The 22500-nt window shown below is 41.5% G+C and overlaps 1 protein-coding gene across 1 annotated transcript in view; it reads left to right on the forward strand.

Annotated features, from left to right (window-relative positions):
- Positions 1 to 22500, forward strand: part of atp8b2 (ATPase phospholipid transporting 8B2) — a 110096-nt gene that overhangs the window by 9780 nt on the left and 77816 nt on the right. Inside the window, exons 7-12 of the mRNA XM_061882845.1 lie at positions 5556 to 5626; positions 5695 to 5774; positions 5852 to 6010; positions 11937 to 12025; positions 12099 to 12295; positions 13821 to 13941. Coding sequence (XP_061738829.1) covers positions 5556 to 5626; positions 5695 to 5774; positions 5852 to 6010; positions 11937 to 12025; positions 12099 to 12295; positions 13821 to 13941 — 717 coding nt within the window. The remainder of the gene's footprint in view (positions 1 to 5555; positions 5627 to 5694; positions 5775 to 5851; positions 6011 to 11936; positions 12026 to 12098; positions 12296 to 13820; positions 13942 to 22500) is intronic.

The raw sequence follows: 22500 nt of genomic DNA on the forward strand, positions 1-22500 counted from the left end.
TGACAGGTCTCCAGCCGTCATCTTGTGGGTAGCATGGACCATCGATACATGACGCATGGTAGCAGGTTTGACTCTCGTTTATTATTTCAACCAACACGTTTTGGTGCCAGTCGGTCGCGGCAATTTCCAGCGCGACCTTTCTTCCTGCGCGTCTCGGCTCGCTTTTCGGTGGCCGGTGGCTGCATCTTCCACGGGGGCTCATCTCTCTCCTGGTCACTGTCGTCGTCTGTTGTCACTGTGGTTTCTTCTCCTACTTCTGCCTCGATTGCTCCTCCTTCTCCCCTTTTAAAATGCAGCAGAATATGCAGGGATTGAGAGCAGGTGTGTCGTTTATGCACCTGACCCGGATTGCTGCAGCGTTGCTCCAAGTGCGCCCTGCCTCATTGCTCCGCTGCATGCTCTGCCTCCTGGCCGCCATCTTGGGTAGGACCGCTGGGTGTCCTATCCTGCTGTCGGCTCGTCGGCTCCGTCTCTCCACACACTGCATAAAGAGTTTTATTTTTTGCTTTGTGCTATGTATAAGCCAGGGATCTCAGGCACGCGGCTTGCACCTTGATACGAAAATTGAATGTTGGTGCGGCCAGCGTGTTTTATATGAACGCAGCTTAACAGCATTACACTTGCCAATCCTCCCAAACTTTCCGGGAGTTTCCCGATTCCTTAAAGCAACTATTCTCGCGAATATCTGCTGTTTTCGCCCTAACAACAATAATAACGGCGTGCTATGAAGGCACCACCTCTGACGCCTTCTTCAACATTTACAAACGGCTTGCCAGCCCAGTAATATGTTGTAGGTAGCTCCCGCAGGTATACTTATAGGGCTGCAAGGCATTGTTGTTCAACAGCCATACAGGTCACACTGAAGGTTGTAATATAAACTATTTTAACACTCATACTAATATGCGCCACACTGGGAACCCACACCAAACAAGAATGACAAACACATTTCGGGAGAACATCGATCCTCACTGTAACACAACATAAACAGAACAGAACAAATACCCCAAATCCCATGCATCCCTAACTATTCCTGGCTACATTATACACCCCCGCGGCCCAGAAATTAATGATCTATGGCCCCTGGGATAATATTTGATTAGTATTAGAACCAGCCCGCAGGCCACAGCTGCCTGCTGCTGTTTTGCACGCACCAATACTCAATCAGTGTTGGCGCTAAGAATTTTCTAAATGGGGTCCCAGGGACCCCATCAAGTCATAAAAATGAAGTCCCACAGTAAATTTTCTGGGTCCCACTTTTGTGTAAGCGTTTTGAAAACAAATCATAAATGTATGCATTATCCTGTTATATCTCACATTCTATATTGTGTTTTGGAAAAAGGTTGTTAGAAACGTTACTTCATTTATTAAAAAAACATTGTCCGGATCATGTTTTTGTTATGTTCTGTTCTGTTAGTTTTCGACTCCCTTAGTTCATGTTTTTGTACACCCTTGTTTGTTACCATGGTTACTTATTAATTGCACCTGTCTCTGATTAGTGTTCGCCCGCTTACATGCTTCCCGATTACTAATCTGAGGCATTATTTAAGTTAGCCTCTGCCAGTCAGTCGGGTTGGCGTCATTGTTTGCTTCATGCAACCTGCTACGTAAGACTTGTTTTTTTCATACCACAGTTACCTGAGTATTGCTTGTCCCTAGTCCAGTGGTCGGGAACCTTTTGGCTGAGAGAGCCATGAAAGCCAAATATTTAAAAATGTATTTCTGAGAGCCATATAATATTTTTTTAACACTGAATACAACTAAATGTGTGCAATTTTAAGTAACACTAACATTTTTAGAGTATAATAAGTCTCTTATTATTTTTAATAACATTGTTATTCTAAAGCTAACCAATAATGAATCAAATACTTCTTAATGCGACTTCCTGAACTGGTGGGATAGAAAACGGATGGACGGATTAAAATCCATGAGAATATTTTATATTTTCAAAGTTGTTTTTAACACGTACCATGAATTGATTTATGTGAACATATTTAAACAAGTTGAAAAACTTATTCGGGTGTTACCATTTAGTGGTCAATTGTGCGGAATATGTACTGTTCTGTGCAATCTACTAATAAAAATCTCAATCAATCAATCAATCAATCAAAACTGTGATTACCAGCGGAATTATTCATTACTTATCGTGTTAAGCAATGTCTGCTAAGGTTTATCTGAGAGCCAGATGCAGTCATCAAAAGAGCCACATTTGGTTCAAGAGCCATAGCTTCCCTACCCCTGCCCTAGTCCATGCTAAGAAGTAACATTAGCTCCAAGTGCGATCAGCACGTTGTGTCTTCGCCTTGTTTTGTTTGTACTACTTTGGTATTTTGAGAATTAAATTATGCCACGCCGTCTGCACTTGATGAGAAAGCAGTAAGATGAGAAAACACCATCATGACAGAATGACGCCAGCCCGACTGACTGGCAAAGGCAAGCTTAAATAATGCCTCTGATTAGTGCTCGGGATGCAGGTGAGCGGGCAAACACTAATCAGAGACAGGTGGAAATAAAAAGTAACCATGGTAACAAACAAGGGTGCACATAAACAGGAACTAAGGGAGTCCAAAACTAACAGAACATAACAAAAACATGATCCGGGCCACGGATCATTTGTCATACATATGTAAATGTATTCAGTTATAAACATACATTCACTTTCTTCTTTCCTTCGTGCATCTAAATTTTACCGCTGCCTGTACTTTTTTCTATATTTTTATTGTAATATTTTCAGAATTTTTTTATTAAATTTTGGGCCAAAGTAAGACTAAGGAAACCATCTGAAGTTGTCTTCATTTCTTAGTTTTAATGCCAGGATTTTAATAGTCTGGCCTGCGTGTGCGCAGATTTTCCTGCATGCGGCCCCTGAGCTAAAATCTATCAATCAATCAGTCAAAGTATATTTATATAGCCCTGTGGAAATCTTGCGCTTCCGGGTTCTTCGGTCTACCAATCACGGACATGACAGCTGCGTCCATGATTCTGAACAATGATTTATTTGTCACTACGAGTCTCTTTGTGTGCTTTTCAGCCATGTTCTTATGCGAGTCTCGCTCTCGCTCTTGCTCGTGCTCCAACCAACTCCCTTCTCCTTCTCGGCTGCTGCCTTTAACAGAGCGACAAGTAATTAGATAAGCACGCCCAGGTAGGCCATCTACACACCTGTTGCTGACCTCAAAGCCGGAATTGGCACACCCCGCTTTGCTGCAGGTCCGCAGGCCACGCCCCCCCATCCAAGCCCTAAATCACAAGTGTCTCAAAGGGCTGCACAAGCCACCACGACATCCTCGGCTCAGATCCCACATCAGGGCAAGGAAAAAGTCAACTCAATGGGCTGCAATGAGAAACCTTGAAGGGGACTGCAAATGTGGGGACCCCATCCTGGAAGACCGGTGCAATGGACGTTGAGTGGATTTAGTTAATAGTGTGAGAGTCCAGTCCATAGTGGATCCAACCCAATAGTGTGAGAGTCCAGTCTATAGTGGATCTAGTTAATAGTGTGAGAGTACAGTCCATAGTGGATCTAACACAATAGTGTGAGAGTCCAGTCCATAGTGTATCTAGTTAATAGTGTGAGAGTCCACTCCATAGTGGATCTAACATAATAGTGTAAGAGTCCAGTCCATAGTGGATTTAGTTAATAGTGTGAGAGTCCAGTCCATAGTGGATCTAACATAATAGTGTGAGAGTCCAGTCCATAGTGGATCTAGTTAGTAGTGTGAGAGTCCAGTCCATAGTGGGGCCAGCCGTAGATCATCTAGAGCAAGGGTCACCAACCTTTTTGAAACCAAGAACTACTTCTTGGGTACTGATTAATGCGAAGGGCTACCAGTTTGATACACAATTAAATAAATTGCCAAAAATAGCCAATTTGCTCACTTTACATTTAATAAATAAATGTATATATATTAAAAAAAATGGGTATTTCTGTCCGTCATTCAGTCATACATTTTTTTTCCTTTACGGAAGGTTTTTTGTAGAGAATAAATTATAAAAAAAACACTTAATTGAACGGTTTAAAGGAGGAAAAAACACGAAAAAAATGAAAATTAAATTTTGAAACGTAGTTTATCTTCAATTTCGACTGTTTAAAATTCAAAATTCAAACGAAAAAAAATGATGACAAAAACTAGCTAATTCAAATTTTTTTGAAAAAATTTAAATAAGAATTTATGGAACCTCATGAGTAATTTTTCCTGATTAAGATTAATCTCAGAATTTTAAAGACATGTTTTAAATTGGTTAAAATCCAATTTGCACTTTGTTAGAATATATAACAAATTGGACCAAGCTATATTTCTAACAAAGACAAATCATTATTTCTTCTAGATTTTCCAGAACAAAAATTCTAAAAGAAATTCAAAAGACTTTGAAATAAGATTCAAATTTGATTCTACATATTTTCTAGATTTTCCAAAATAATCTTTTTGAATTTTTATCATAATAAGTTTGAAGAAATATTTCACAAATATTCTTTGTCGAAAAAACAGAAGCTAAAATGAAGAATTAAATTAAAATGTATTTTTTATTCTTTACAAAAAACAAAACAAAACACTTGAACATTGATTTAAATTGTCAGGAAAGAAGAGGAAGGAATTTAAAAGGTAAAAAGGTATATGTGTTTAAAAATCCTAGAATAATTTTTAAGGTTGTATTTTTTCTCTAAAATTGTCTTTCTGAAAGTTATAAGAAGCAAAGTAAAAACAAATTAATGAATTTATTTAAACAAGTGAAAACCAAGTCTTTAAAATATTTTCGTGGATTTTCAAATTCTATTTGAGTTTTGTCTCTCTTAGAATTAAAAATGTCGAGCGAAGCGAGACCAGCTTGCAATTACAATTGCAATTTTAAAAATAGAGGCAGCTCACTGGTAAGTGCTGTTATTTGAGCTATTTTTAGAACAGGCCAACAGGCTACTCATCTGGTCCTTACGGGCTACCTGGTGCCTGCGGGCACCGCGTTGGTGACCCGCGTTGGTGACCCGCGTTGGTGACCCGCGTTGGTGACCCGCGTTGGTGACCCGTGTTGGTGACCCCCGATCTAGAGCCCCGTGGCTCGATTGGTACCGCAGAACAATTTTTTATAATTTTTAAAAAATTATTAAATAAACATAAAAAACACAAGATACCTTACACTTACAATTAGTGCATCAACCCAAAAAAACTTCCCTTTTCATGACAAAAACCTCCCTTTTTTATGAAGAAAAAAAAAATAAAAAAATAAATAAAAGATCTACCTCCACCCGCCGGGCCGCTGGACAAATTATCAAGCATTGACCTGTCCGCAGCTACAAAAAGGTTGTGGACCACTGATCTAGAGTGGAGACAAGTCAGCATCGCAGAGACGTCCCCAACTGATGCAGATATGAGTGGTCCACCCCATGTCCAGACTTTGAACAGCTAGCGGTTCATCTGCGGTCACCTAATCTGTGCAGAGCAGAAAAAGGCGGCAGATCAACTGGTCTAAAAGGGTGTCTATTTAATGGCTAGAGTATACAAATGAGTTTTAAGATGGGACTTAAATGCTTCCACTGAGGTAGCATCTCTATGGGTTTGCAGGCCGACCTGCTGCTGTTGTCCAGCAGTGAACCTCACGGGCTGTGTTACATTGAGACCGCAGAACTGGACGGGTTAGTGAACGCACCGTGTCATTAAGGTGAAAGGGAACTGGCTTTTAGATGTGTTCAGTGTCTTGCAGAGAGACCAACATGAAGGTGCGCCAGTCCGTCTCGGTGACGTCAGAGCTGGGAGACCCCAACAACTTGGCAGCGTTTGATGGTGAAATTCTGACACGCTTTATTTTTGTCCTGCCTTTCCGATATTATTTTACATCAATGCAGCATTCTTATGTGAAGGCAAGGTGGTCTGCGAGCCCCCCAACAACAAGCTGGATCTTTTTGATGGGACTATGTACTGGAGAGCCATGAAGTGTACTTTAACCAACCGGAACATGCTCCTCCGAGGGTGTGTGCTCCGCAACACTGAGTCCTGCTTCGGCCTGGTGATCTTTGCAGGTAAAAAAAAAAATAAAATGTTTTTGTGATTAAATTTTAATTGCGCGGCCATAAATTTAAGTATTATTTAGGACTATGTTGTGTACGGCAGAAGGGCGGCATGGGTGTGTGATGGATTATGGAAGACACCGGTGATGACAGTTGAACTAAAGCTTCTGTATTGACAACCTGATATCACATCAGGTTCTACTGTCTATTTGTGGGATCAACCAACCAGCTCCTATAGCGCCGCCCTAGTGGCTCCCTGAAACATTTTTTAAAAAGGATTAAAAATGGAAAAAGATGGGGGAAAAATATATATTTTTTTAGTATGGGGAACATATTCAACATTAATGGGTTGCTTATTAACATGAAAATTAGTAACATATTGGCTCTTAATTAGTCATTATTAAGTACTTATTAATGCCTTCTTTTGCATGGCCTTATTATACGACTAGTAATCCAATCCACTTTATTTGTATAGCACAGTGGTTCTCAAATGAGGGTACATGTACCCCCTTGGGGTACTTAAAGGTATGCCAAGGGGTACGTGAGATTTTTTTTAAATATTCTAAAAATAGACAAATTCAAATAGATATATTTATTGAATAATACTTAAACAAAAAATGAATGTAAGTTCATAAACTGTGAGAAGCAATGCAATATTCAGTGTTGACAGCTAGATTTTTGTGGACATGTTCCATAAATATTGATGTTAAAGATTCATTTTTTTGTGAAGAAATGTTTTGGATTAAGTTCATGAATCCAGATGGATCTCTATTACGATCCCCAAAGAGGGCACTTTAAGTTGATGATTACTTCTATGTGTAGAAATCTTTATTTATAATTTAATTACTTGTTTATTTTTTAACAAGTTTTTAGTTATTTTTATATCTTTTTTTCCAAATAGTTCAAGAAAGACCACTACGAATGAGTAATATTTTGCACTCCTATACAATTTAATAAATCAGAAACTGATGACATAGTGCTGTATTATACTTCTTTATCTTTTTTTTCAACCAAAATGCTCAGATTAGGGGGTACTTGAATTAAAACATGTTCACATACATCACTGAAAAAAGGTTGAGAACCACTGGTATAGCACATTTAAACAACACAAATGTTTCCAAAGTTCTGCACATCCATCCATTTTCTACCGCTTGTCCCTTTTGGGTCACTCCAGCCTATCTCAGCTACAATTGGGCGGAAGGCGGGGTACACCCTGGACAAGTCACCATGTCATCGCAGGGCCAACACAGATAGACAGACAACATTCACACTCACATTCACACACTCGGGCCAATTTAGTGCTGCCAATCAATCAAAGGGACAAGCGGTAGAAAATGGATGGATGGACATTTAAACAACGCAAACGTTTCCAAAGTGGTGCACAACAATATTAAAAACAATATTTATGTCAAAACGTGGACTTTGGGGGTTTGTTTTCCCGGAATCCAAAGGAAAGTTGGAGCTGGCAAGGCGTGAAGGAAAGGACATATTTTAATATTAACTCAAAAATATTACAAATTCAAAGGGGAAATAAACAAAAAGGAGGTACAAAAACTTGGCTCTAAAAACAAAAACTTGCACTATGGCATGAATAACAAAAACACTTACTGTGACCGAGACAAGGGGCATGGATTATTGGTATGGAATCATGGGTTTGTAGAAAGTGATCAAGGGTGATGGAAGGTGAGTTGATGGTGATGTCTCCTGGCTGACTACCTGGCAACTGTGGCTTAAATAATACTGTGGTGATTGGAAACAGGTGCAACTAGGCACAGGTGAAAACTAATGGTTTGGCATGAAAACAAAACAATGGAGTAATAAAACCGGAACTAATGGAGTCCAAAAACAAACAGCACATGGCCAAACAAAAACATGATCAACAGACAAGACAGAGCCCCCGCCCTCGTTAAGGACAGATACTACATGTTCAAAAATTACCAAAAAACGAAGCAGGATCAAGAGTCATCGGAGGGCGGGAGAGGGACATGGGGAAGGGTCGCCAGCCCAAGTGACCCCGGATCCTCCGAGGCAGAGTCAGGTGGCGGCGACGCGTAGAGGACCGCTCTACCTGACGAGGTGGGCGACCCGGGAAGGGCCACATCCGTGGCCGACTAGGAGGTCGGTGCACTTGGCGTGGTGGACGACCAGGTCGACGCCCTTGGCGTGGCATACGGCCACGTACTGTAGCGGCCACATCTGTGGCCAACGAGGAGGCCGGCGCGTCGTCATCGTGGCAGGCGTGGAAGCAGTACGCGTCGTCGTCGTCATCGTCATCGTGGCAGACATGGAAGCAGCGCGCGTCACCGTCGTCGTCATCGTGGCAGGCATGGAAGCAGCGCGCCTCATTGTCATCGTCATCGTGGCAGGCATGGAAGCAGCACACGTCGTCGTGGCAGGCGACTAAGCTTTGCGTGGGTTTTGGCCTGGAGCTGGGACTGGCGGCACTTGGCGTCATGGGGCTGCTACTGGCGGCAATTAGCGTCGTGGAGCTGGGACTGGCGGCACTTGGCGTCATGGAGCTTCTACTGGCGGCAATTAGCGTCGTGGAGCTGCGAGTGGCGGCACTTGGCGTCGTGGAGCTGCGACTGGCCGCACTTGGTGTCGTAGAGCTGCGACTGGTGGCACTTGGCGTCGTGGAGCTATGACTGGCAGCACTTGGCATGGTGCAGGTACTGGTGGTAGGCGTGGAGCAAGTAATGGTACCTGTCATGGTGCAGGCACTGGAGCCCGTCGTGGTGCAGGCTATGCCTGTAATGGAAAAAAAAAGCTATTTATAATTTCCTACATAGACATTTTAATCAAATTGCAAAAACATGGTAAAACTGATCTCCTAAATATGTTATTTAAGATCTCACCGTTCTTGTAAGACATTGCATGAAAGGCAGTTGAGTATTTTGTGCTAAATCATGCTAGAACGTGACTAGTTAATAAGCTAAATCGCTTACCTGTGACAATCCGTCACATTCACGTCGGGTTGTGTTTCCTTGGTTGGTGTTTATTTCCTGTCAATGCTCTTATTTTACTTCAATTTCCTGCTTAGCTCCCTGAGTGCTGTTTACCCTCCCCTGCTGTTGATTGGCAGCCTGGACACACTTGTTGTCAATCAGCCGGCCACTATTTATGCCTGCCTCGCCCTCCAGTCAGGGCTCAATGAATGGTTTCCTGTTTCCTGGTTCCTGTTTCCTATTAAAGTCATGTTTTCCTGTGCTACGCCTTCCATCTCTGCATCTTGGGGTTCACTCTCAATAGATTGTGACATTACATGAGGGTTTTGAAAAAGGTTTTAGCCAACATGACAATGGTCCTTGTCAAAAGACTTTAGGAAGACATTGTGTTAGAGTTTAAATTTAAATTTTTAAATCATTTTGTAGGATATTGGTAACTTCAAGCACAAATACAAATTGCCGAAAGTAGTTGCAGATACTGTTTTGTCGTTTTTTTTTTTTTTTGTGACATTTGTTTATTCTTGAGTATAAAATATATTTTATAGATGTATTTTCTTAATTTTAACTTTATTTTAATAACAAAACAAATGTAATGTATAAACTACCATTATGAGTATAACTAATATAACCTGATACAGGGGTGTCAAACTCATTTTAGCTCAGGGCCCGCATGGAGGAAAATCTGTGCACACGCGGACCACACTATTGAAATCATGGCATTAAAACAAAAAAAATAACTTCTGATTGTTTTTTTTGTCTTATTCTGGCCAAAAATAGAACAAACACATTCTGAAAATATTACAATAAAAATATAGAAAAAAATACTGGCAGCGATAAGGTTTAGATCCATGAAAATTTAGAAAGATGCATAAAAATGCGATTTATTTTGTATTATTTTTTCAATGAACTAAGTTATACATATGACAACCTTTTTCCAAAACACAATATAGAATGTGAGATATAACAGAATAATGCATACACTTATCATTTGTTTTCGAAACGGTTACGAAAAAGTGGGACCCCCAACATGTACAGTGGGACCCCATCTTTATGACTTGATGGGGTCCATGGGACCCCATTTTGAAAACTCCTAGCACCAACACTGTGTTACGCACAGGGGGTTGCAGCTTACTGCGAGGTTCGTTCCCCCGGGATGCAAACGGCCAACTCCGGATGAAAGTGTGCGTTAGGAACATGATTTAATCTTCAAAACACTTATCAAAAAACAGAAAACAAGTAGAACGGAAAACATGCCGATCGCACGTGAAGCTAAGGTACAAACTCGCACTGGAAGCATAAATTAGAAGCCAAGAACTATCAACGTAACCTGTTGCGGACAGCAAACAAAGAAGCCAGGACGAGTGTGGCGAGAGAGGCGAATACATTTTTTTCTCTCTGGCACTCATCGAGGGTGGACGCTCCCCTTTCCTGTCCCTTATCTCTCCTGCTTGCTTCTTTGTTTTGTCTTGTCTTAACTTTCTTGTTGCCTCTTTTTGCACTGCTCTCCAAATCTAAACATTGGAACTATTTAACTGGCCTCAACAAAATTGACAAGATCTTGGGTTTGGGGAACCTGCTGTCGTGACGAAGCGGTTGTTGCTGCATACAGGACGGACTCTTGGGAGAAGAAGGAGGGCCGCATGCCTGGCGACCCTTTTCTGTCGAGGACGTGAAGATATCCACCTATTCGGAATTATGACAACAGGACATCTGCTGATTGGAGTAAGCGTTGTCGACAAATTGGAAGTTGCTGGCAGTCTTCAAAGTACCCCAAAGCTGCCACAAATGATTGGAGGATCGGGAAGAACTGTGGATTACATCGGACTGTCTACTCCGCAGGTTTGAGGACCAGTCATAGACAATTTAGAGTGAAAAGCAAACTTTATTTTCACCCGCATACAAATCATTTTAACTTGGATTTTTTCCCTGGCTTCGAGACTCTCCCGAAGGACAGCGCAGCGAAGACACAACAAACTCCCTTTTTGTCTCTCATGGACACACACTTGTTGTTGTTGACTTTGGACTAGCGACTGCACAATACATCAAGGCCGCGGAACAGAGACACACTACGGGCTCATACACACACACACACACACACACTCACACACACACACACACACACACACACACACACACACACACACACACACACACACACACACACACACACACACACACACACACACACACACACACACACACACACACACACACACACCAACAAAAAATATACGCCACACATACACACCCCCACCAGCCCAACCCAACGCCCTTAACGCAAATCCCGTAGGGGTGATGAATGGATGGTCAACGCCTGAGAGCTGCGGCCTACCACCATGACCTTGAACTACCTTCCCTCTGTTGCGAAATATCTCGAGATGTATGTTGTAATATGTATATGTGCTTTGCTATGGAGGTTTTTTTTCCCACTCCAGACTGGGCCCCCTTAGGAGCCCAGTCTAGATTGTATTTTTTCCCCAGCGTTGACCTTTTTCCCATCTTTTACGGGGCACCTTATGGCGACCCTTCAGCGTTCTGGTTCTGTAACCCTGTACACTGTTTTTTTGTCTAATCTTGAACAGGTTTGTGCTGAAAACAAAGTTTCGTTGTACTTGTGCAATGACAATAAAGACCTATCCTATCCTATCCTAAATGGCTCTCTTATTGGTGGTCGACAACAGGTGAGCGTGCCGACCACTAACCAGATGCAGGTGAACCCAATTAATCCCCATGCATACTAAAACAAACCCACAAACAGGAACTAAGGGAGTCGAAAATTGACAGAAAATAACAAAACATGATCCGGGTCACGGATTATGACACATTGATGGAGTATTAGTGCGTGCAAAACAGCAGCAGGCGGCTGTGGCTTGCAGATACCTCCTGACCTAATAGCAATGCAGCCTATCTAATACTTTATTTGCATCAAAACTTTTTAGAGCAATGCCAAAATTGGTGAAAAAAAACCCCTAATCTAATTGTTTGCTTCTCAGGTCCGGACACCAAGCTGATGCAGAACAGCGGTCCCACCAAGTTTAAACGCGCCAGCATCGACATTCTGATGAACACGTTGGTCCTCTGGGTAGGACACACCTTTCTTTCTCACATCTCATAACCTCCTCAGGACATGATCTCTTGTCTCTTTGTCTTGCCAGATCTTTGGCCTCCTGGTGTGTATGTGCATGTTTTTAGCTATAGGCAACGCAGTGTGGGAGCAAGTGGTTGGTTCCCGGTTTCAGAATTATCTATCGTGGGAACCTCCAGTCGACAGCGTTGTCTTCTCCGCTTTCTTCGCCTTCTGGTCCTATGTGATCATCCTCAACACTCTGGTGCCCATCTCTCTCTACGTCAGGTGAGGAGGTAGTCTGCATGCAAGACCATGGAACATTGACACACTTACCATGTTTGGTGTGTTTGCTCAGCTGGTGTGTTTGTTTAGTCCAGGGTTCGGCAACCCAAAATGTTGAAAGAGCCATATTGGACCAAAAGTACAAAAACAAATCCGTCTGGAGCCGCAAAAAATTAAAAGCCATATTACATACAGATAGTGTCATGAGATATAGATTGAATTAAGAGGACTTAAAGTAAACCAAATGAGCTCAAATATAGCTACAAATGAGGCATAGTAATGCAATATGTACATATAACTAGCCTAAATAGCATGTTAGCATCAATTAGCTTACAGTCTTACAGTGACCAAATATGTCTTCTGATTGATTGATTGAAACTTTTATTAGTAGATTGCACAGTTCAGTAGATATTCCGTACAATTGACCACTAAATGGTAACACCCGAATAAGTTTTTCAACTTGTTTAAGTCGGGGTCCACGTTAATCAATTCATATTAATTCATGGTCAGATTAGCACACTCCACATAAGTCAATAACATCAACAAAATTCACCTTTGTGCATTCATGCACAACGTTATAAGTTTGGTGGACAAAGTGAGACAGAAAAAGAAATGGCATTAAACGTCTTAGAAAGTCAGAGAAAGTCATACATGTAAACAAACTAAGGTGAGTTCAAGGACCGCCAAAATTAGTAGGACAAAACGGCGCTCGCCAAATACTCAAATCAGTGAAGCATGTTCAACATAAACAGTGTGCTTTATAACAATTAGGGAGGTTTGTGTCATGTTTGTCCTCCTACAGAAACCAAATTAAAACAAAAAATATGTTTTTTCCCCCTCATCATTTCCATTTTTTATATATTTTTGAAAAAGCTCCAGAGAGCAACTAGGGCGGCGCTAAAGAGCCGCATGCGGCTCCAGAGCCGCGGGTTGTCGACCACTGGTTTAGTCTAAAGTAAACGGGCAGATCCAAACACAGGTGTGCGCAAAACAAGCGCTTGCATTGCATCCGGAGAGTATTCACAGCGCTTCATTTTTTCCACATTTTATTATGTTACAGCCTTATTCCAAAATTTTTATAAAATGTATATTTTTTTCCCTCAAAATTCTACAGACAACACCCCATAATTACAATTTAAATGTTTATTTTTTTTAAGTTTTCAAATGTATCTGCTGTAAAATACTTTGTTTATGCCCTTTTGGCAGCAATTGCGGCCTCAAGTCTTTTTAGATTCGATGCCCCAAGCTTGGCACCCCCTATCTATGGACAGTTTTGGCCATTCCTTTTTGTCCATTTCTCTCTGCACCACCTGTCAAACTCCATCAGATTAGATGGGAAGCGTTGGTTTACATCCAGGACGTCTCTGACCATTGCTGCATTCATCTTTCCCTCTATCCTGACTAGTCTCCCCCATGTAATTTTATAGTTTCCACACGCCAGTTGTTGATCTTTTGGATATTCTTCTTTTAATTTCTGTTTCGGATGGCTTTAATGACATGTTTTCGGATCCTGTTTCTTTTGTACCAGCGTGGAGGTGATCAGACTGGCTCACAGCTTCTTTATTAACTGGGACCAGCAAATGTTCTGCTCCCAATGCAACACAGCAGCAAAGGCCCGGACCACCACTTTGAGTGAGGAGTTGGGCCAGGTGGGCTTCCTTACACACACACACGCATGCATGCACGCACGCACGCACGCACACACTCACACACACACACATACACACACACACACACACATACTAGCTATCATTTGGAATGGGAACCAAGTTTTTGACATGACTTGTGGGGACCACCCTTTCTACAGGTTTTGGAGGCATAAAAAAATTAAGTGAAATTTCCACTGCCCAGTTAGCTCATACACGTCTTTAAAGGCCTACTGAAATTAGATTTTCTTATTTAAACGGGGATAGCAGGTCCATTCTATGTGTCATACTTGATCATTTCGCGATATTGCCATATTTTTGCTGAAAGGATTTAGTAGAGAACATCCACGATAAAGTTTGCAACTTTCGGTGCTAAGACAAAAGCCCTGCCTCTACCGGAAGTCGCAGACGGTGACCTCGCAAGTGTGGGGTCTCCTCACATATTCACATTGTTTTTAATGGGAGCCTCCAACAAAAAGTGCTATTCGGACCGAGAAAACGTCAATTTCCCCATTAATTTAAGCGAGGATGAAAGATTTGTGTTTGAGTATTTGAGAGCGACGGATTAGAAAAAAAAAAAAAAAAAAGTAAAAAAAAAAAAACGCGATTGCATTGGGAAGGATTCCGATGTTTTTAGACACATTTACCAGGATAATTCTGGGAAATCCCTGATCTTTCTATTGTGTTGCTAATGTTTTAGTGAGTTAAATAGTACCTGATAGTCGGAGGGGTGTGTCCACGGGCGTCTTGACGCACAGTGTCTCAGGGGAGTCGACGGCAGCTTCATGGACGGTGCAAGCTCAGCTTTTCTCCGGTAAGAAGCGACTTTTTAATCACAATTTTCTCACCGAAACCCGATGGTTGACATTCCCTCGTGTTTCAATGTTTGCTTGACCGCGCTCTGATCCATAGTAAATTTGCACCTCCAGGAATTTTAAACAAGGAATCACCGTGTGTTTGTGTGGCTAAAGGCTAAAGCTTCCCAACTCCATCTTGCTACTTTGACTTCTCCAATATTAATTGAACAAATTGCAAAAGATTCAGCAACACAGATCTCCAAAATACTGTGTAATTATGCCGTTAAAGCAGATGACATTTAGCTGTGTGTGTGCGTAGCGCTCATACTTCCTAAAAACCTGTGGCGTCTTGCGTACACGTCATCATTACACAACGTTTTCAAGACGAAACTCCCAGGAAATTTAAAATTGCAATTTAGTAAACTAAAAAGGCCGTATTGGCATGTGTTGCAAAGTTAATATTTCATCATTGATGTATAAACTATCGGGTGGGTAGTAGTGGGTTTCAGTAGGCCTTTAAATCTCTGGATTGATGAAGTAATGTGCTAAACATTTTTATTGGGGATCCTGGGGAAAACAAGTTAATATGGTTCATGGGGGACCAAATTTAAATAATTTAGCATTCTTCACATAAGATACTGAGGACCATTTAAAAAAAAAAAAAAAAAAAAAAAACTTGAAATGAAATATGACATGATCCTCAGAATACAGCACTACAGCTGCAATCTTAAAGGAAGTTTCATCACTTAAATGTTAAAGCAAATCCTGCATCTTCTGTGACATGACTGAAAACTGCTATGTAGCAGTAATGAAGTTGTCTGCAACTCCAACTAGCATATATAGAAGGATGGAACATTCTGAATGTGAATCATACTTTAAGGTTTAAAGTTTTATAATCATGCTGGAAATGTCATCCTAAGGAACACTAAACTACATTTAGTTTTTGTAAAAATATATTAGTTTTAACTAAGGATTGATACAATACAGAATCACAGGACTATCGATGTCAGGATAACAAATGTTTCACTTTCAAGAAAATTAATTTTCTCTTTTACCAATATTTGAAAAACTCAACCTCACCAGTAGACATGTTTTATAGGCCAAAGATTAAAAATCACTTAGGCATCTTCAAAATGGATCTGACTAATTTTTAAAAAGGTTTCCCTTTAGGGGACCTGTTTTGTTTGTCCCCATACCGTCAGAGCCTGTGTAAACGGAGCGATGTCCCCATTAAGTAAGCAATGCCAGAACACACACACACACACACACACACACACACACACACACACACACGCACACACACACACACACACACACACACACACACACACACACACACACACACACACACACACACACACAAACACACACACACGCACACACTCGCACATTCAAGTTTATGGCTTTTCAACTTCTTGCACACTAACAGTTAGAGCAGCAACATTGTGTATAACAGCACAATCTAATAAAGTCCAATACAAAAATGATTCCTTAAAAAAGATGATAATGACATAATATAATAATAATTAGGGCTGTCAAAAATAAACGGTTAAATCGTGCAATTATTTGCAAACATAATCTCACATTCATCATGTACACAATTTATTTTGAGCACACATTATGTGATTAGTCCAAATTCAAAAGCGTGATTAACCTGATTTAAAAATGCAACCATTTTATTGATAATGATATGATACGATACTGATAAAATCTGCACTGACAGAGAGGCATTTTTATTTAACAATTATCATATTACTGTAGTTGCGTAGTGTACTGCATTCTCGCCAGCATTGTTTTTAATAGTTTGCCATTTTAAACATTTTTTAAAGAGTACAAAAAGATCTTAACAACAATAAAACATTGCACTATATTGTTAATACTACTTATATATATATATATATATATATATATATATATATACATACATGTGTGTGTGTGGGTTTATGTAGGTATGTATGTATATATGTATGTATATATATATCAATCAATCAATCAATCAATGTTTACTTATATAGCCCTAAATCACTAGTGTCTCAAAGGGCTGCACAAACCACAACACAAACCACTACAACATCCTCGGTAGGCCCACATAAGGGCAAGGAAAACGCACACCCAGTGGGACGTCGGTGACAATGATGACTAAGAACCTTGGAGAGGACGAAAGCAATGGATGTCGAGCGGGTCTAACATGATACTGTGAAAGTTCAATCCATAATGGATCCAACACAGTCGCGGGAGTCCAGTACAAAGCGGATCCAACACAGCAGTGAGAGTCCCGTTCACAGCGGAGCCAGCAGGAAAACATCCCAAGCGGAGGCGGATCAGCAGCGCAGAGATGTCCCCAGCCGATACACAGGCAAGCAGTACATGGCCACCGGATCGGACCGGACCCCCTCCACAAGGGAGAGTGGGACATAGGAGAAAAAGAAAAGAAACGGCAGATCAACTGGTCTAAAAAGGGAGTCTATTTAAAGGCTAGAGTATACAAATGAGTTTTAAGGTGAGACTTAAATGCTTCTACTGAGGTGGCATCTCTAACTGTTACCGGGAGGGCATTCCAGAGTACTGGAGCCCGACATGAAAACGCTCTATAGCCCGCAGACTTTTTTTGGGCTTTGGGAATCACTAATAAGCCGGAGTCCTTTGAACGCAGATTTCTTCTCGATTACTGTAACGTATTATTTTCGGGTCTCCCCATGTCTAGCATTAAAAGATTACAGTTGGTACAAAATGCGGCTGCTAGACTTTTGACAAGAACAAGAAAGTTTGATCATATTACGCCTGTACTGGCTCACCTGCACTGGCTTCCTGTGCACTTAAGATGTGACTTTAAGGTTTTACTACTTACGTATAAAATACTACACAGTCTACCTCCATCCTATCTTGCCGATTGTATTGTACCATATGTCCTGGCAAGAAATCTGCGTTCAAAAGACTCCGGCTTATTAATGATTCCTAAAGCCCAAAAAAAGTCTGCGGGCTATAGAGCGTTTTCCGTTCGGGCTCCAGTACTCTGGAATGCCCTCCCCGTAACAGTTCGAGATGCTACCTCAGTAGAAGCATTTAAGTCTCACCTTAAAACTCATTTGTATACTCTAGCCTTTAAATAGACTCCCTTTTTTAGACCAGTTGATCTGCCGCTTATTTTCTTTTTTCTCCTATATCCCCCCTCCCTTGTGGAGGGGGTCCGGTTCGATGACCATGGATGAAATACTGGCTGTCTAGAGTCGAGACCCAGGATGGACCGCTCGCCTGTGTATCGGTTGGGGACATCTCTACGCTGCTGATCCGCCTCCGCTTGGGATGGTTCCTGTGGACGGGACTGTCGCTGCTGTCTTGGATCCGCTTTGAACTGAACTCTCGCGGCTGTGTTGGAGCCACTATGGATTGAACTCAGTATCATGTTAGACCCGCTCGACATCCATTGCTTTCGGTCCCCTGGGGGGGGGGTTGCCCACATCTGAGGTCCTCTCCAAGGTTTCTCATAGTCAGCATTGTCACTGGCGTCCTACTGGATGAGAATTCTCCCTGCCCACTGGGTGTGAGTTTTCCTTGCCCTTTTGTGGGTTCTTCCGAGGATGTCGTAGTCGTAATGGTTTGTACAGTCGTTTGAGACATTTGTGATTTAGGGCTATATAAATAAACATTGATTGATTGATTGATTCTTGCCGCGACATATTTTACAATACAATCAGCAAGATAGGATGGAACTAGACCGTGTAGTATTTTATACATAAGTAGTAAAATCTTAAAGTCACATCTTAAGTGCACAGGAAGCCAGTGCAGGTGAGCCAGTACAGGCGTAATGTGATCAAAATTTCTTGTTCTTGTCAAAAGTCTAGCAACCGCATTTTGTACCAACTGTAATCTTTTAATGCTAGACATGGGGAGACTCGAAAATAATACGTTACAGTAATCGAGGCGAGACGTAACAAACGCATGGATAATGATCTCAGCGTCTTTAGTGGACAGAATGGAGCGAATTTTAGCGATATTACGGAGATAAAAGAAGGCCGTTTTAGTAATGCTTTTAATGTGTGAATCAAAGGAGAGAGTTGGGTCAGAGATAATAGCCAGATTCTTTACCGTGTCGCCTTGTTTAATTGTTTTGTTGTCAAATGTTAGAGTTGTATTATTAAATAGAGGTCGGTGTCTAGCAGGACCGATAATCAGCATTTCCATTTTTTGGCGTTGAGTTGCAAAAAGTTAGCGGACATCCATTGTTTAATTTCATTAAGACATGCCTCCAGCTGACTACAGTCCGGCGTGTTGGTCAGCTTTAGGGGCATGTAGAGTTGGGTGTCATCAGCATAACAGTGAAAGCTAACACCGTATTTGCGTATGATGTCACCTAGCGGCAGCATGTAGATGCTGAAGAGTGCAAGGTGTTGTGATCTGGCTTCCGGATCACACATCTCTAGCATGTTTGTCTTTTTTGTATTGTCCTACTATGTTTTGATCATGTTTTGGACTCTACCGATCCCGTTTGTTAGCGCACTTCCTTATTTACATTCATCACCATGACAACTTAATTTGCTCCTCCTGCACGCTCCGTCTACACACCGGTTTGTTATTACGTTCTCTGTATTTAAGCCCACCTGTTACCCTAGTTCAGCCTGGCTGTTTCGTTTGCTCACGCAACAAGTTACGATTGCTTATCCTCATTGTTTTCACTCTGCTAAGTTCTAGCTTAGCTTTCCGCGCGCTCGGCTCGCGCTGCTTTCGGACTTTTGAACTCTACCCTTGCTACAAGTAGCATTTAGCTTACCGTGCGGTGGCACGCCTTTTCTTTTCCTTTGTCAAGTGTTTTGTTGTGTTTTATTATTAAATCTGGTTCCTACCTCCAGTCCTGCTTGCTCCCGTCTTTGGCATTTTGGGGCCGACACCTCCGCGCATCACAATGCGCCCACCATATCGTAACACAAGGCCAAGGACCGAACCCTGGGGAACACCACACGTTACCTTAGCGTAGTCCGGGGTCACATTGTTATGGGAGACGCACTGCATCCTATCAGTAAGATAAAAGTAAAACCAAGATAGGGCTAAGTCTGACATACCAATTCGTGTTTTGATACGTTCTAATAAAATATTATGATCGACGGTATCAAAAGCAGCGCTAAGATCGAGGAGCAGCAACATAGATGACGCATCAGAATCCATCGTTAGCAATAGATCATTAGTCATTTTTGCGAGGGCTGTCTCAGTAGAGTGATTTGCCCTGAAACCGTATTGAAAGGTTTCACATAGATTGTTAGACGCTAAGTGTTCATTTAACTGCTCCGCAACAATTTTTTCGAGGATTTTGGAAATAAAGGGAAGGTGAGACACCGGTCGGTAGTTTACCATGAGGTCAGGATCGAGGTTAGGTCTTTTAAGAAGAGGATGAATAACTGCTTTTTTGAATGCTAGGGGAACAGTGCCCGAGGAAAGTGATAAGTTTATAATATTTAGCACTGATGGACCTAATAATACAAAGAGCTCCTTGATAAGTTTTCCAGGAAGTGGGTCAAGTAAACATGTTGTTTATTTTAATCCATTTACACGTTGTAACAATTCCTCTAATGTTATTTCCTCAAAACGAGAGAAACTATTTTGGAGGGCGGTATCCGCCGTATATACAATCGTATCTGTGTTAATAGAACCCAGTTGTAGCTGGGACGCATTGTCTTTAATCTCCGTTCTAATGACTTCAATTTTCTTATTAAATAATTGCATAAAGTCATTAGCTGAGTGGGTGGAGCTACTGGAAGGGGTCCCTTGTTGGGTTAGCGATGCTACCGTACTAAACAAAAATTTAGGATTGTTTTTATTACGGTGGATGAGATCTGAGTAATATTTAGCTTTAGCTAAGTTAAGCATGCGTTCATAAGTTATTAAACTATCACTCCATGCTTGATGGTGCACCTCAAGTTTAGTCGTGCGCCATTTGCGTTCCAGCTTTTTACATAATAATTTCTGAGCTCTAGTTTCTTCTGTAAACCACGGGGTACGATTTTTTGGAGCCTTTTTTAACTTTAGCGGTGCTATGTTATCAATGGTTTCACGCAGGGCGTCGTTAAAGTTGTTAGTGAGGTTATCAATAGAGCCCACATACTTAGGGAATGGTACCATTACCTAGGGCAGTAGTTCAGCAAGAGTTGTCGTTGTGGCCGTATTAATGTTGCGGCTGCTATAGCAGTTATTATTATTGTTAGTTTGACGAACATGCGTCTGAACCTCGAATTTTATAAGGTAATGATCGGACAATACTTTAGTATACGGGAGTATCATAACTTTGGAAATGGTACTACCCCTGACAAGCACTAGGTCTATCGTATTACCGTTGCGATGCGTGGGTTCATTTATTATTTGTGTAAGACCACAGCGTCAATTATAGTCTGGAGCGCTACGCACGGTGGGTCCGATGGGGTATTCATATGAATATTAAAGTCCCCCATTATGATTATATTATCGGCGTGCGTCACTAGATCAGCAACGAACTCTGAGAATTCATTGATAAAGTCCGAATAGGGCCCTGGGGGGCGGTAGATTACAGCCAGGTGTAGAGGCAGCGGTGTGACAGACCTCATAGTAAGCACCTCAAACGATTTCTATTTATTATTTATGTTAGGACTAAGGTTAAAGTTTTCGTTGTATATTCTTGCGACCCCCCCACCCCTTTTAAGGGGACGGGCAATATGCGCATGTGTAAAGTTAGGAGGACATGCCTCATTTAGCGCAAAAAAGTCGTTTGGTTTAAGCCAGGTTTTGCTGAGACCAATGACGTTAAGATTGTTGTCTCTGATGATATCATTAACTAACAATGTTTTGGGAGACAATGATCTTATGTTTAAAAAATCTATATTACAGGTGTTGTTTTAGGGAATTTTTTATCAAATTATCCGTAGTAGCAATATTAATAATGTTGTGTTTATTATGCCCAGTGCATTTAGTATAATTACAACCATATCTAGGAATTGATACAACGGAGAATTTTCCGATTATATATATACATATATATATATATATATACTTACATACATACATATGTCTATGTATATATGTATGTATGTATGTATATATCAATCAATCAATCAATGTTTACTTATATAGGCCTGAATCCCTAGTGTCTCAAAGGGCTGCACAAACGACAACACAAACCACTACGACATCCTCGGTAGGCCCACATAAGGGCAAGGAAAACTCACACCCAGTGGGACGTCGGTGACAATGATGACTATGAGAACCTTAGAGAGGATGAAAGCAATGGATGTGGAGCGGGTCTAACATGATACTGTGAAAGTTCAATCCATAATGGATCCAACACAGTCGCGGGAGTCCAGTCCAAAGCGGATCCAACACAGCAGCGAGAGTCCCGTTCACAGCGGAGCCAGCAGGAAAACATCCCAAGCGGAGGCGAATCAGCAGCGCAGAGATGTCCCCAGCTGATACACAGGCAAGCAGTACATGGCCACCGGATCGGACCGGACCCCCTCCACAAGGGAGAGTGGGACATAAGAGAAAAAGAAAAGAAACGGCAGATCAACTGGTCTAAAAAGGGAGTCTATTTAAAGGCTAGAGTATACAAATGAGTTTTAAGGTGAGACTTAAATGCTTCTACTGAGGTGGCATCTCGAACTGTTACCGGGAGGGCATTCCAGAGTACTGGAGCCCGAACGGAAAATGCTCTATAGCCCGCAGACTTTTTTTTGGGCTTTGGGAATCACTAATAAGCCGGAGTCTTTTGAACGCAGATTTCATGCCGGGACATATGGTACAATACAAT

This window comes from Nerophis ophidion, linkage group LG21 (assembly GCF_033978795.1).
Source record: "Nerophis ophidion isolate RoL-2023_Sa linkage group LG21, RoL_Noph_v1.0, whole genome shotgun sequence".
Classification (NCBI taxonomy): Eukaryota; Metazoa; Chordata; class Actinopteri; order Syngnathiformes; family Syngnathidae; genus Nerophis; species Nerophis ophidion.